Source organism: Egretta garzetta, unplaced genomic scaffold (genome assembly GCF_000687185.1).
Source record: "Egretta garzetta isolate BGI_Z169 unplaced genomic scaffold, ASM68718v1 scaffold160, whole genome shotgun sequence".
Lineage (NCBI taxonomy): Eukaryota > Metazoa > Chordata > Aves > Pelecaniformes > Ardeidae > Egretta > Egretta garzetta.
Window position 1 is genome coordinate 382,879 of NW_009258378.1, and position 16,119 is coordinate 398,997.

Sequence of the window (16,119 nt, forward strand, 5' to 3'; positions counted from 1 at the left end):
CAGGAATGGTTGGCACACTAGGGGAAAACAAACCCCGTATTTCAGTGTCACAAGCACACTCTTGGCAGAGCAGCATCCACCTCTGCTCAACTGGTGCTGAAGGAAGGCCTTTCGAGAACACCACCCGCTATCACTCCTTACAAACTGATGGATGACCGGCACCACTACAGAGAAGGGCACCTCTCCCTCTCATCTATCTACAGTGCTTTTTTTTCTACTGTATCAAGGGTTCCTTAGTTTTCTTGAATTACAATAATCAAATTTGCTCACATCTGCTACATTTTTTAGTTTCTTTTTTGGTATCACTACCAATGTGGTCTACCACGCTCATTGATTTGAAGAGTTTCTGATTTAAAGGTTTTCATTAAAGTCATAATGTAAAACTTCACAGCTGCTTCTGTGAAGTATTTTCACCAGAAATCAACTACTTTGGATAACATTTTAAGTTTACACATCACTTAGGAATGGTGGAGCTGGTTCATGAGTATAGGAGTGAATTTTATTCTTCCATTTACCCTTATCCGCATTATTTTACTATTAATAACAAAACACGGTGATATTTCTTTGTGGTTACCGACATTTGGCTCTTGTGCCAGGCAGGACAGTCTGGGTGGATTGGGAGGCTCACCCCGTAGAGCAACTTTGCTGGCCAGGCTTCTGCAAGGTTTCTGAGCGGGAGAATAAGAGGCTCATTTTTGTTTCGACTATTACAGTGGCACCATGTCATACAAGTAGTGTAAGATTCAGAGTAGCTATCGCACCATCAGGCATTTTAGTTTTTTCAGCTGTGCATTTCATTGGTCATGGTGTCGCTGTGAACCCCAGTTGTGCTACACAGGAAGCAGGTGGAAGTAAGATGTCAGTCTAACATCCATCAGCGATTGTACTGGGGCCCTGACTTAGCAAGCAGGCCTCTATTTTTCTGCTTATTCAACGGTTTATTTTTCTAATGAACATGCAGAAATCCCTTGCAAGAGCCAGCCTGAGCAGCACACTGCTGTGGAGGAAAGATTTCATTGTGCTTGGATGCAAAAACAGGAGGACAGCAGGTTGGCAACCCATTTCCAACACTTCTAAGGGTATGCCAGTTCCCTGATGTTGAGAATTTAGTCCTAAAGCAATCTCAGCACTCAGAGAGTCACACCAGTGATAAGAGTACACAGCATCTGATATGCCACTCAGGTTCACTGACACTAACCTATAGAGGGAAAGATGGTGTCCAAGGAGGAAAGTCACCTTAACTGCACATTCCTACCATACTCCAAACACATTTTGTAAATTCAGCTACACATACTTCACTAATAAAAACACCAGGCTGGATGGTTTCTGCTGGTCAGCTCCATCAAAACACCTCACAGATACACTGATTTCAAGATGTCTTTCTGTTTCTTGCATATGTTCACTGGGGTTTCTCATTAGCAGTCCACAATTACTTAATTTTTCCTAGTCTCTGGTATCACTAATAATTGAAGATTCTATAAGAGAAATCTTAGCATCAGAGAAAGATTAATCAAATCTATATACATGTAAGAATAAAACCAGTAAGCCCAGATAAAAAAGCCTGGCTGGTGTTATCCCTGATGGGAAATTGCATTCCAACAGACAGAAGAGAGAAAAGGATTGCTCTAAGTGTGATAAAGCCTTCAGTCCTATCTCCCAGACAGAAGGGATGTAACTGCTCACAGCAAAGCTTGTCACATAAGCAACACATTTGTCTTCCTCAAAGGATGAGCACCTAATCGAACAACACTTCTGTAAACAGGAACTGGTTTGGAAGTTTAGGTATACGTATTCATAAATGTATTTGACTTTTCATACAGTCGAAACATATACTGTCCTAAGGTATAAAGCTTGCAGTATATGCATTTCCTCACAGCTAGAGCAGAACAATTAAAATAAATGTAGATGCTTTGTTCCAAAAATTTGGTGTGGGATGTCTAACACTTCTGAACATACTACATAATTTTGTAAGTTTGAACTGATATTTAGAAAGCTGAGATTTGTTACATTTCTTATGCCTCTCTTTAGCGAAAGTGAACATGTAAATTAACCTAAATCCTTCTATCACATTTTATCAAACTTCTTAAATGCAGAAAATCAGAAAAATCTAAGTTTGTCTCCTAAAAAATTATTGTGACAGAGTTTGTGCAAACTAAACTTCAGGCAGAATTAAAATAAAAGCAAACCCAACTAGCTAAAACAATATTGTATGCAGATGTTCAAAAAATTGTGCTATAAAAATTATGTGAGTAAGAACAGGGATATACAGGTAATGGAATGCATTGTTCCACAGATGCTTCAAAGTATCTATACTTTGCCTCTTCTTCACTTCTGTAAATCACTTGAAAAGGAGCTTCTTTTTGCCATTTCCTATACTACTGGCATTTTATACACAGTGCTAGACTGCAGCCTCTGCATTAACAGGTGATTCTGTATTTCTGGCACTCCCCTAGCAATATACTACTCCTCCCACATAAATTGCTGGAATATGAGTGTGATCAGTGGTTTATTAGGTGAGTGTTCATTGATACCCAAAGCCCCACCCCAACTTCTTTGCTGGGTTTCCTCTGTGTGCTCTTAGTGCTGAGAATTTCCTTTCTCCTCCTTTATGACTGACAGAAGTAAAGTAAGAAATAGGAAGTGTAAACTGACAGAAATAGAAATTAACAGAAAAGACAGGCCAAGAGGTTAAAATGGGAAAAAAAGAGGAATCCAATCAACTACTGAAAAACAGTGTGTATACATAGGCACACATCTCACCTCACCCAAGAAACTCCATTTCAGTATTTCCTTATCAGTAAAGTTGCTAAATGCTACAGACGAGAATAATGATCTTTAAAAACTATCACAGAATCACAAAATCACTGTGGTTAGAAGGGATTTCTGGTGATCATGTAGTCCTAGCCCCCCATTCAAAGCAAGCTGCTCATGACTGCGTCCAGCTGCATTTTTAGTATCTCCAAGGATGGAAACTCCCTGGCCTCTCCAAGCAACCTGTTTCAGTGTTTGAACAATATTTTTTTTTTCTTAATTTTAAGCAGAATTTCCTGTATTTCAGCTTGTGCCCATTGCCTCTTGTCCTGGCACTAGATACCACTGAGAAGAGTCTTGCCCTGTCTTCTCTACTCCTTTCAAGATCTTCCCTGATCCCTCCCCTTCTCCAGACAAAACAGTCCCTGCTCTGTCCTTGTATGTCAGATCCTCCAGTCCCTTAACCCTCCTCCAACGTGTCCGCATCTTTCTTGTACTGGGGAGCCCAGAACTGGACCCAGCACCCCAGGTGTGGCCTCACCAGTGCTGAGCAGAGGGGAAGGATCACCTTCCTCGACCTGCTGGCAACGCTCCTCCTATTGCAGCCCAGGAGGCTGTTAGTCTTCATTGCCACAAGGGCACATGGCTAGCTCATGGTCAACTCGTCCACTACAATCGTCAGGTTCTTCGCAAAGCTACTTTCAAGCCTGTCAGGCCTCAGTGTGTAGGAGTGCACAGTTTATTATGCAACAGATTATTCCTTCCCTGTGGCAGACTTTGTGCTTCCCTTTAATGAATTTCATGAGGTTCCTCTCAGCCCATTTCTCCAGCCTGTCAAGCTCCCTCGGAACGGCAGCCCAACCCTCTGGTGCATCAGCCACGCCTCCCAACTTTGTATTGTCTGTGAACTTGCAGAGGGTGCACTCCATCTGTAATAAAGAAGCTACACAGTACTTGTCCCGGTATCGATTCCTAGGGTACACTAATAGTGTCGTGTCTCTATAATGCATTATTAGCCATTATAAAGTATAATTGGTATACATGAATGAATGCTATACATAATTGCTAACATGTGCACAAGTTTTTCTATTGGCCAAATACAAACATGGTTTTGTTTTGGTTTTGTTTTGTTCTTTCTTTCTTTTTTAGCCTAAGGTAAGGAAATTGATAAGAACAGTCAGGCCATCTGTACATGTGTTATTTTTTAATTTCTCCTCAAATAACTTAAAGTCTCCCAACAAAACCGAGGCAAATTTGGCAGAGTATTTCAGTTCTTACCATGTCTGTAAAAATAAACAGCACAGTTCTGAAAGGTTACCCAAAGCATAAGCTAAAGTATATTACAGGCATCAGACAATTCACATTTAAGACAGATAATGAAGAAGAGTTTTCATCAAAGATCACAGCTTCTTAGACACTGGGCAACACAAACATGACACACATCACAAGCCTCCTGTATTCTGCTGTTCACAGACCTTTGTTTGTCACAGAGTAAGATTACTATGCAGTTAATGAAAAGCAACTAAAACTGATTAATGACAATTAATGGAAAATATACAGTATTGCCTGCAAGAAGAACTAACTAGATACTGCAGTGGAGAGGAGGACACAAAGAAATTAACATACCAAATCCTGGAAATGATATGAAATGGTTACCAGAATTTAAAAAAAAAAAAAAAATCATCTATTCAGTAATAGATAGTGCCCCTTCCTACAGGGCACTAATTATCCTTCTAACAGTAAAATCATCTCAGGTTATCTACAAAAAACCTGCACATTAGGACACACATGCATCAAGATGCATGTAGTCTTGGCAAAATCTTTAGTTGATTGATGTCATTAAAGCTCTTCTCAGGTCAATGGACTCAAGACAATTTGCTGTGCACAAGGTAGTTTGAGCAGTCTTGGAATCTATTTGTGAGCAGGAGGAAGAATGAACCCTGCACTCTCGTAGTACACAAAAGCACCTACTGATCAACCCAAGCTACTTTTTTTAATATTCAAAAGAACATCTTCTTTAGGCCTATCTCATTGTACAGTTTACATTAATAGTTCCACCTGTTTGTGTTACTAAGTTGTTACATATGCATACGATTTAATTTTAACAGGTAAAATACTGCTTCATTACCTCAGTACTCAAAAAATGGCTGAAACATTTTTTACTGAAGTGCTTCCAGATTTAGCAATGAAAATGGTAATTATGTGAAAGCCTCAGAGAGTTTACAGCATAACAAAAAATTCCTGTGAAAGTCTAGGACTTCAGTTCACATTCTGGGATACTTTATATGATTTACATAAACAAGCACAGGCATACACACACAAACTAGTTTGTATATCCTGTAAAAGTATTTCATTTTCATAATTTGCCAGGAGACATTGCACTGATTCCACATTCTCACAAGGATGCTTTTGATACCTCTCATTTGTGCATAGGTGCGTATGTATTTCTAAGGAAAATAATTTGCTTTCCAGAACTCCTTCTGGAGCTTGTAGTTTCAAAGAGGAATTTCTTTAATTAAAAAAATGTTACAGCAATCACTACAGCCCTTACAGTGGGAGCACAGGAAGGAGCACAGGAATAGCACTTCTGCTCAGTCATTCAATGGAATGGAAAGAGTCATCCCATACTGACAATAACCTGTGTTGTCCACATGTGTGATAAAGAAAATGTAAGCGGATGGGACACATCTGTTAATCATAAACATTTCTTGATTAGTATCATCAGTTTTATTTTTAAGGTATGTTTATGTTTAAAACATAAGCTAATGAGGACATGAATTCATAAACATACAATCTATCCAATGACCTTATTAATTGTTACTAGTTACAACAACAAAATACAAACTTGTATGATGCTGCATTGTGTTCTTGAGTCCTTTTGCTTGACTTTAACTTGAAACGATATCACTGAAAATACCCACAATTTGTTGTCAAATTATCTGACAAGCCTGCAATCATAGCTCATGCAGTAGGGTGCATGGATGCCTAGCAGTATCAGGAAAAATGTTTTTCTTGCAAAGCACTGCACTCTAGAATAGGTAAACAGCCTTCTGTCTTCCCTTTCCCAAAAGAGTAAATACTGATCACAGCATCATGAAACAGATGTCATGGCTCAGTGGTCTAAGCTGGGCAGCTAACCTGTGAATTGTGGTTCCCCCATCACCCTTTCAATTTGCAAAAACTTCCATAATACTCCATAAATGAATAGATTTCATGTTCCACATGGAATAAGAGTAGGATAGGCTTGAAAAGAAATTACAAAAAAAAAAAAAAAAAGGAAATAAAAGATGATCTATAGATTTCACTTAGGACTGCTTCAAGGCCTGGGCATTATTAAACTAAGAACATCTATGCTGTTTGCAACAACTACTCAGCAAAGACAAGGAGACTAAAATAATCAAGTCACAATTATTCATTTGTTTTAAGGAATATACATCCCTCACAGTCCGACAGACTGTAAAAAGTAAAGTATTTGTTCACCAGAAAAATGTGTACCACTAAATTTGAAGTCTTAGTCTTCTGCTGCATACAAGCTGAGAGGTACTATATAAAAAAAGATAGAAGTACAGGAGTAAAATCCTGCCACCACTGTAAACAGTCTGAAACATCACTGAATTCAGTTGGTTTGTGGTTTCACCCTGGCAATTTACCTGTACTTCACACTAACACAAAAAAATGACAGGTGCTGGAAATCATTTAGGAACAAATTATCTCACGGTATTTTGGAACTGCCAAATCCAAACAGATTAGGCATCCTGATATGACTTATGTGGCAGAAATGCTGAAAAGCCCGATAAAAATCATACAACTGCATTTATTTATTTATTTATTCACTAAGGCTTATAAAACCTTAAGGTTTTATAAATTTAAAAACCATAAGGTTTTATAAATTTAAGGAAACAAACCATCAAAAAGATGGTAGAAAAGGCTTAGTATTACTGGTGGACAAACTAGGCATGTCAGAGAGATTGCATCACCTGTTTGTAGCACCACTAAAACCCGAATCCCTATTACCTGAGTGCTAGCATAAACGAGAATGGTGCTCTATTTATTCCGGCTCTACTGTACAGAAGAATGTCTTTCATTAAGATGTTTTGTAGTAGAATATCGGTTCTACTGTTATGGGGAACAAAAGTATCTTTCATGTCCATTTAACCAGTCATATGATGTAGAAGACACCATGTTTTCTGACGGCGATTACAGATAGCTGTATTGTACTCATGGTCTTGTGGGCAGTGTCATGAGATGTTATAAGCAGGCGTATACAAAATTCCTTGATATCACACCATGTAGCCAGATGGTCTCAGTTGATTGATGGAGAATTTCAAGGTCTGAGGATCTGTTACCTGATAATGACCTGAACAGTGACCCGATAGTACACTAAAATACAGCTAATCCTGTTGGAAACTGTATCTCATAGCCTTGATTTGCAGCATTCCACATGTGGAGCTGTCTGATTAGCCTTACTGTAAGTTGCAGCAGACATCTGTGGAAACTGGCAAACAAGTACAAAAATAAATTCAAGCTATCCAGGAGATCCTGTCAACTTTTAAAATGTTCTTACACAAAGGCACACCTGGAATTTGCACAACCTTGGACTGATTACTACAAGGACCTGTAGTTATATGGGCAGGATAAACAATGGCCCTGCAGGAAGATGAAATTGCTCAACAAGTCAATCTGTCACTACTTTCTTACCCTTCATATAGACAAAAAAAATATCTCATAATCATGTATAAATAAGGAATCACTCAACTAAGCTCAGCAAAGATATTCCAGAATTGCTACCACTGTTAAGAAGAATGATTTCATATTACATAAAAACTAGAGGGATGTTTAATTTCTAAAATAAAGAAATTACATTCCAGTCTTGCAAAGAATTTATGTGCGTCCTCAATTCCATGAAAAAAAAAAGTTAAATGTGAAATTATACTGTCCTGAAATCTATGGAAAAACTGAAAGGAATCTAGATTTCCCTATATTGAATTCTACCTTCAATTTTACAAAAGAGCATTATGCAAAAGTTCAAAGGTTCTAGAAAGGAATCATTGATGAAATAACAACCCATTATTTTCCCATACATGCTAACTCTTTTCATGACTAGAAGAATCATTCTTTCAAAAAATCTCAATGGCTTAGGAAAGACAGGAGTCTAATTCTACCAATTCAACACTGTAATACTGGCTTTAAAGGGCTGGAGTGTTAGAGAAGAATCAGCCTTATATCAGCACAGAGGTTGAAAATACCCATGCAAACCCAAACTAAAACAAAGGAGATTTCCATTGCCTTCTACTGTATTTGATCAGGCTCTTTCTGGATAGACATAATAGTTCATCATTCATATACAGATAATCATATACAGATAAATATGGGTCTTTGCTTTTCAAGTGGTTTTACTTATTTGTTTGTGTGCTTGTTTTCTTCTAACTACTCAGCTGTTTAACCTGTCACACTTAAATGAATCATTTTCAAAATGCTTGATGGAATTTTGTACCAAGTGCAATGCCAAAGGAAAACAATAGTAAAAGCCCAAAACTGTTTAAACAACAAAACCAGAGAATTTCGTCTCTAAGTCCCACCTGTTACTATTTCTTCAATTTCTCCTATCCCCCCCCCTTCTCCACATACTGCAGTTCCATCTGAGTGATCCCTTTAGGCATTGGTTTAGGCATCCTTATTTCCTTCTCACAGACAGTGTCACAGTTCTAGCATGTTGTTTTTCACATATGGAAAGCACAGGAATCTGGAGGTTGGTAGAACCCTAACGCTAAGTCCAAATACAGACTATTGTTTGCTGTAGAGAACAGACAACTCTAAAATGATGGCAGCAAGACAGCAGTTAAACTTGTGCTTCCATTACTAAAAGAGATCAAGTAAGATGCATGATTCTGATACAAGGTTACACATAGATAAAAGGACACTGTCTTTACTGAAAGAAAAGGAGTTGGAGACAGTCTTTAAATCGAGATCTGACACCTTTCTAGAAGCTACATTACTCAATAAGTAAAAAATTGTGGACTCAATAAATATAGGTAAGATTCTTTGGCTCTATAATACAAAAGGTCAGATTTGGATGGTCTTCTGGTCTTCTCCAGACTTAAAAAGTAAAAATGCAATTTTTGCTGAAAATACTAAACAGATAGAAGTAAGCCAAGAAAGTCATTGTGTTTAACATTGGAGTTAGCCATCATAGACACTGTGAGAAAGTCATGTGCTCTTCCTTGGGGATTTAGCCCTTACTCATGATAGCTACATGTAACAAAAACAGAACCTTTATTTTTTAATAAGGCATCCCATTGAAACAAGGGAGCAAAATCTTCCGGTATCATTTTCTACAACAGAACACCTACTATGCAGCAGTTCAAAGGCGCTATAAAATCTAATATTGCTGAAACAGACAGCCCTATCATTTTTCATGTTTACATTCCTTTCAGAGTGATGAAATCCCCTCCCCCCAGATCTCAGTGCAACAGGAAAGAAAGAAATTACCTGTAACCAGAGTCTGTCACCTGGGTCTGTTCCACCATTGGCAGCACATTGAAAAGTAGCAAATTGTCCTGCATTGACTTCCACACTCTGAAGACGCAAGAAATGGGGAGTTTTTGCTGTTGGAAGAAGACAAAGTATTGAAGTTATGCAGCGTGGAAGTACTGGCTATGAATAATACACTGAGCAAATTAAAGAGCCCTGCTTTAAAAGGTTCAAATCACTGACCACACATTAGATTTTAGGTTGGTTTACTTCCACACCCGAGAAAGAGCAGAAGAGAAGGGTGCTGTTTCATTGTTCCTGCTGTGTAAATTATCTTAGCTCTGCACCCCTCTTGCAATAACATTCTATTAATAAAGATCATATTGGAAACTAATTATGTTTTGAACAAAAACCTATTAGATACTTACATTACCAACTAGACAAAACAGTAAGAAGTTGAGTGATGTTGTCAGGGAAACAGGTTTTTCTTTTTAACCAGGTACAGTGTCTATAGAGGAGATGCTTTAGAAATGTAGCACACCAAACAGCTAAAATACTAACATAACACTTCTCACCAACTACAGCTGTATTCTTGAAATACAATTCTTTCCAACAACACTGCAGAAAAAAACAAAATACAATGCATTCTCCATACCAATACTTCTTTTTCATTTAGAAAAAGAAAACAATGCGAGTAAAAATTAAAGCAATACAGCTACAAATAACCTACTGAATGAAATAGATATTCAAAAAAGAACTATGTCCACTGAAGGAGGAAAGATAGCATGTATATTTTTGGTTTACTGGAAAGAGTCAACCACATGACACAGAAAACCATAGAAATTTGATACAGAAATTTATCCTTGAAAAGGCAGTATTCCCCAACCAGTACTGCAGACAAGGGCACTTTTTGCATTGTCTATGCTAGCAGATAAGCCAGGCTCTGAACATTGCTTTCAGACATGGAAATGTTAGTACTAGTAATAAACTGGCAAACTAAAGATACACTTCCTAGCAGAGCATCACAACCATTTAAAGAGCTGATGACATTTTCTTAAAAGACCTTAGCACTGGGAGAAATTGCATTTTTAAGAAATTTAAGAATTAAGAAATAAACAGCTACCAGAAGAAAAAGTTGATTAATATCCAGTGAAAGGCAGTTTGAGAAGGAGGAGACTGAATAAAATAGCCCAAATTAGTATCTAACTATGGAAGGAAATCTTTTCATGATAACTGTCCTTATGGCAAATATATTAGATATACTGCTTTTTTTTTTTCTTAAGCACTTCCCAATTAGGACAGAAAGACAGTCTTTAGGCCAAAGTAATTCTCTTCCTTGCCTCTCACACTATTAATGTCTGACTATCCAGTAAAATTCTTCAAAAAGATCCCCATTATTTGGTCACTTTTTTTTTTTTTTACATCTGCTTTTACCCCACTTGGTTTTTCCCCTCAGTCCTCCTAAACTCTTGAAAACTACTCTTTCTGATTTACCAGGTATGGCCTAAGTGGAGAGGGGTGTTAGGTTTTTAACACAAATACACACACAAGAAAAACCCCAACCACCCACCACAAGCCGTTCCTTTCTGTTCTACATGCTCACAACTTGCTTTCTGCTTGATCTTTGTCCATACTACCCAGACAACTGCCTAGCAAATATTTTTCTCATTTCAGTTTTTGTTTAGAGAGTTAATAATTCGAAAAGTATTTTTTCTAGCAATATACAGAAAGAATAGCATTATGAGTCTTCCAAGTTTTAGACACATGGTAGTTCTATTCCAATTTTCACATTTTTTTCAATTTTCTTGTAGACAATGTAACTGGTTTGATGTCTTAATTTCTAACATTTTAATTACTTCATCAAAGAACTTTTCATTACAGCTTTTGCGTTTCAACCCTGTCACGTTAGAACTCTACGCGCTGTGGGGTATAACTTTAATAAGAGCTACTTGCACGTTTTGAAAATTGATTGGTACAAATGCACAGATCAAACCTCTCCAAATCTGTATAAGAAAAATTATTAAGCTGATAAAATACTGCTTTAGACTTATCCTACCTGAACCAAAGATATAAATTCAAAATGCAGAAGCACAAATACCGCCTAACAACACGAGAGCCTGCTGTGTTTATTAGAACTAAGTGATTCAGAAATAACAGCTGCTGATTCTGCATAACTGTCTCTGTATCTGAAGAAATGTCTGTGTCTTCTCGCCACTAACACTAAAACCATTTCCATCAGGTGCTCTGGTACTAACTGAAAAAACATTTTTTATTTTACATTGCAGTTCTTCCTTACAAAACTACAAAGAATGCATACAAGTACAATATGGCGTAAGAGGAAGGTAACAATTACACAGAAGTTGGTGTCTTTTTTCCCCACCCAGTCCTTTGGTCAGTAAGATCACAACCTACAATTCCACGTATGATCTTAATACACCTTATTTAACAAATAGCAAATATGTGAAATAATCGTTTATTTAAGTAGCCTGTTCAATTACATCTAGATTGCTATGTTAAAGCTTTAAGTTACAAGGTTTTGTTTTAACAGCAATTTTAAAAGGACTTAGGGTAGTTTATTACATATCCTGAATAGTGGGATAAGGAAACAACTGAAACATAAGCAAGTAAAATTGTGCAGAAAATGAGCCATAAGCCCAAAGTACAACACCTGGGGAAGTACCCTCAGTAACCTTGCTTAGCAAAGCCTCAGCCAGTTGCGTTTTCCTCCTTCTAAGCCTTCGAAAAAATAATCATATATATTCTGCTCTTGTGTTGTTCATCTGCTCTCAGTAATGCCTCAGCTGGTGGCTGCACTGACTTTTTGATGGCAATATAAAATTGGCCAACAAATCTTGATGACTTTTGTTCTGAAGGAGTCATTAGATGGCCCAGTTAGGCTCTGGGGCTTATGCCAAGTGCTGTACACAAGGTGCATATAAGAGATGTCTTTAAAGCCAGTACGGTGCAAGTGCTCAAATGCTAACAATGCTTTGTACGTACTCAGCCTATATTTATAGCAGTGACATTGTTTTCTGACACTTTCCCTGTCTTTTGCTCCACGTTTATTTTAGACAGCTGGCTTTAAAATAGTGGATAAGTACTTACTACATGGATGTCCTAAAACTTTCACTTCATCAATAGCCACATATCCTGGGTGACCTGAAGTGACCACTTCAAAAACAACCTGAGAAGCAAAAAGAGAATTTCAGTTAGCAGCTTTGTAACACAGGGAATATAAAAATACTGTGTTATGGAAAAATACATCAACTCTTTTAACATGTTGAGAACACCTTGAAAACAAAATGCAATCAAAAAAACCCTCAAAATATGTTGTTCTTACCATTAAAATGAACCAGAACATAAACCACATTTTTTTCATGTTTATACTATTTTTGGAGATTCACAGATATGATCATATAGAGCTCACAATGAGAAATAACCAAATTTCCCCGATATTTGGTCTGCCAAAGTACTTACCTAATAGTAATTTTATTTTCAATTCTTTGTCTTGCAGAACAAACTTCTACTTTTATTTAAAAAATGACAGTTCTGCAGTGTACAGATATTTGCATGGTATCAGACACAAACATACCTATTTTTATGAATGTATTTTCCATGCTCTTAATCTTCCACCAAATGTAGTGAATTAAGTAAAGCAGATCCATTTGCCACGGTTTGTTTAATGGCTATAAATAGGTCACAAAATAAATGGACCGTTCTTGTCGTTTGAATTAAGTAACACTCAAAAGTAAACCTCTCCAAACTTTGGCACCCTTAGCTTTCAACATCCCAAGAATGTTTATGAGGAATAGAAGAAAATATGCCAGTAACATTAGCAGGTAGATTTCAAAAACAACGTTCAAGAAATTCATGCTCAAATTCAGGTTGTGATTCTTGGTTTGTTTTTTTTTTTTTAATGCTTCCCTTTTGCTTGGGAAGTTAACTCTAATTGCCTCTTGTAACTAGTCTCAGAAGTAAGCTGAGGAAGACAAAGTTTAGAAACTATTTTTCACATATATCCTGTACTTGACCTTGGAACAGCTGCAGAAGGACACCACGTACCATATCCTTTACTGCAATTATTTCAGCAGAAAGAGAATGATACAGAATGCTAACATGTCACAAGGATAACATACAGCCCCATAATATTATATCACAGTTTCCTGATGATGAATAAACACTGGCAGAGCACTGATTCTGATTTTAAAACAAACTTTGAGATGAGCAAATTCTTCACCGCTTCTTGCCTCTGCCTTCTCCCATCTTTCTCATTGCTCCATCTTTGGAAACCAGTCCTGTTCTTCTCTCCCAAATATAATCTCCCTAAACTCTGTCCATTTCCCCCTCTCAATCTCACAGGAATGAAATTGCACTAAAAATGGCTTTAACTCCATATGGCTGACAAGGAAAAAACTACTCTTCATTCTGGTTCTGTCTCCTGTCCACACAAAAATTTCAACCTACAATGCCAATGTTGCCCCCAGGTGAACCAGGCAGCAATAAGAAAACTTTTACAACACAGCAATGACAAAAGTCCAAAAGTCAAAAAAACAAATTTTGCAGAAATAAGTTCTGCAAGAAAAAGATTACTCAGTCAGAAGCCCCAGCCTGTGTCCTAACTGCCAATGGCACTCTGATGGCACTTAAATTTGGTATTTCTGATCCACAGCAACAGAGTGGATGGGGTATGGATTTGCCTCCCAGGATTCAGTAGAGCATCCAGAGCAAGACCATTCAAAATTTCAGACAAAATTTCTTTCCTACAAAGAAGAAAATCTCCTGGCGGAACCAGTCCTAGGAACTATCTGGAGAAGCAGAAGCTCTTAAAGAATGACTTGCATTCAAAGACCTGAAAGAGCTTTTCCAGCCATGATCATTCTTACCCTCATTCCAGCCTTGAAATGGAAATAACAGAGAGATAGGTGACAGGCACAAAGTACTGCTAAGTTTTGACAGCAGTGCGATACTGAGAATGCAGCTCCTGTTTTCACTCACCTTGAAAAAACTTTCACAACTTTGAAAAAAGAATAAGCATTTCTCTCTATTAACAAATGTGATAAACAGTTGTATGTTCTCAGTTTTTTTACCCTCTCTGAAAAAAAATGTTTATGCTGGTGCTCTTGGAAGGAGGAGACTGCTCCATTTCCTGAAGAGCTACCAAGACTGTTCGAAATGGAGAAGATCTGAAAGACTGTAGGGCATAACCATGGCACAGCCCCAGGAACCTGCAGGTAATGCACGGGTGTTACAACACGGTGGTGAAGAACAGGGAGCAGACAGGCAGGTCTCAGAAATGGTGGAAGAGCCTGAAGAAGAAAAGACTGAGAGGGGATCTCATCAACACATATAAATATCTTAAGGGTGGATGTCATGAGGATGGAGCCAGACTATTCTCAGTGGTGCCCAGCGACAGGACAAGGGGCAATGGGCACAAACTGAAGCATCAGAGGTTTCAGTTGAATATGAGGAAGAACCTCCTTACTTTGAGGGTGACAGAGCACTGGAACAGGCTGCCCAGGGGGGTTGTGGGGTCTCTCGCTCTGGACATATTCAAAACCTGCCCAGACAATATCCTGGGCAACCTGCTCTAGGTGAACCTGCTTTAGCAGGGTGGTTGGACTAGATGATCTCCCGAGGTCCTTTCCAACCCCTGCCATTTTGTGATTCTGTGAAAAGTTTCCCACAGAAATATGCTGCCTCTAAGTCACCAAGTTAACTGAATCTAAGTGTGAAGGCAAAGATCTTCTTGTTAAAACACAGAGGGCTGAGTACAGTTACTGATTTATCTCCTGTACTCCCTACTGGCTTTGAGTTTTCTCTGTTAACTTCCTAGTATTTACTGAAATATAACTTAAAAGAAAAAAAAAAACCCAAAACAAACCAAAACAAAACCAAACCTCCCTCTCTTTTGGAGCTTTTACTGAAATATAACTTAAAAGAAAAAAAAACAAAACAAAACAAAACAAAACCAAACCTCCCTCTCTTTTGGAGCAATCAGTATAAGAAGAAGATCTGCACAAAGCCATCTGAAAGGTCTGGGATCCATGGGATCCATGATCCCATCGCTGCAGAGCAAAGGAGTTTTTTTCATGTTTTTCACTTTGCTGAATGCTAAATTCTAGAAAACCCCGGGAGGAACTGGCACATGCACACCTGAAGCAGCCAGCCAAACCAGTCAGAAGTTTTCTGCTAAAAATACTACTGCCAGATAATGAGGATTTAACTATTTTAAAAGAAATGTTGCATAAAATTGCCTTTTCCAAAGAATTACCTGACTTCCAGCAAAACCAAATACCTGAGCTCTAGAAAAGAAAACATAAGCAATACCTGAGTAGATCATCTCAAAATAATTCCTGTAATTCATAACTGGGGAGCTTAGGTACAGGCTCTCCAAAAGGTTTTTAAGTACTTCATTATTGCAGTACACACACAGATAAAAAAAGCTCGTAGATTCTAAACACAAACTCCTTCCTTCAGTTCACAGGCAGGCACTACAACCTTGAAATAACTGAATCAGACCCGCTTATGACAGCAGACAAAGACTCCATCTAAAATATCCTGCTGCATCTCTAGACAAGATACCAAAAATGTCATTACCACAAATAAACCAGGCAATGTATCAAGAAACTGCCAGCTGGACATACTATTAAATTACAATTATTGTCATTAAAGAGGGCATGTTCCAAAGAAAAGTAATACAAATTGAAAAACTGTCAGTTTAATCATGCTTCCATTAAAAGCAATAGCCAAGCTGATATCAACTTTAATGATCATAAGTTTTGGTCTCTTCTGACATAAAATATGCAACTTTTAGTAAATGGAAAGAGACACTACAGCCAGTAGTGACATGCCATCATCCAAGAGACATCGCTGATGTGCCTTTTCATATATAAAAGA

At 37.8% G+C, this 16,119-nt stretch overlaps 1 protein-coding gene across 1 annotated transcript in view; it reads right to left on the reverse strand.

The window, feature by feature from the left end:
• PTPRM (protein tyrosine phosphatase receptor type M) overlaps positions 1-16,119 on the reverse strand; it is a 376,482-nt gene that overhangs the window by 306,644 nt on the left and 53,719 nt on the right. Inside the window, exons 4-5 of the mRNA XM_035895918.1 lie at positions 12,328-12,406; positions 9,241-9,356 (exon numbers count right to left, since the gene is read on the reverse strand). Coding sequence (XP_035751811.1) covers positions 9,241-9,356; positions 12,328-12,406 — 195 coding nt within the window. The remainder of the gene's footprint in view (positions 1-9,240; positions 9,357-12,327; positions 12,407-16,119) is intronic.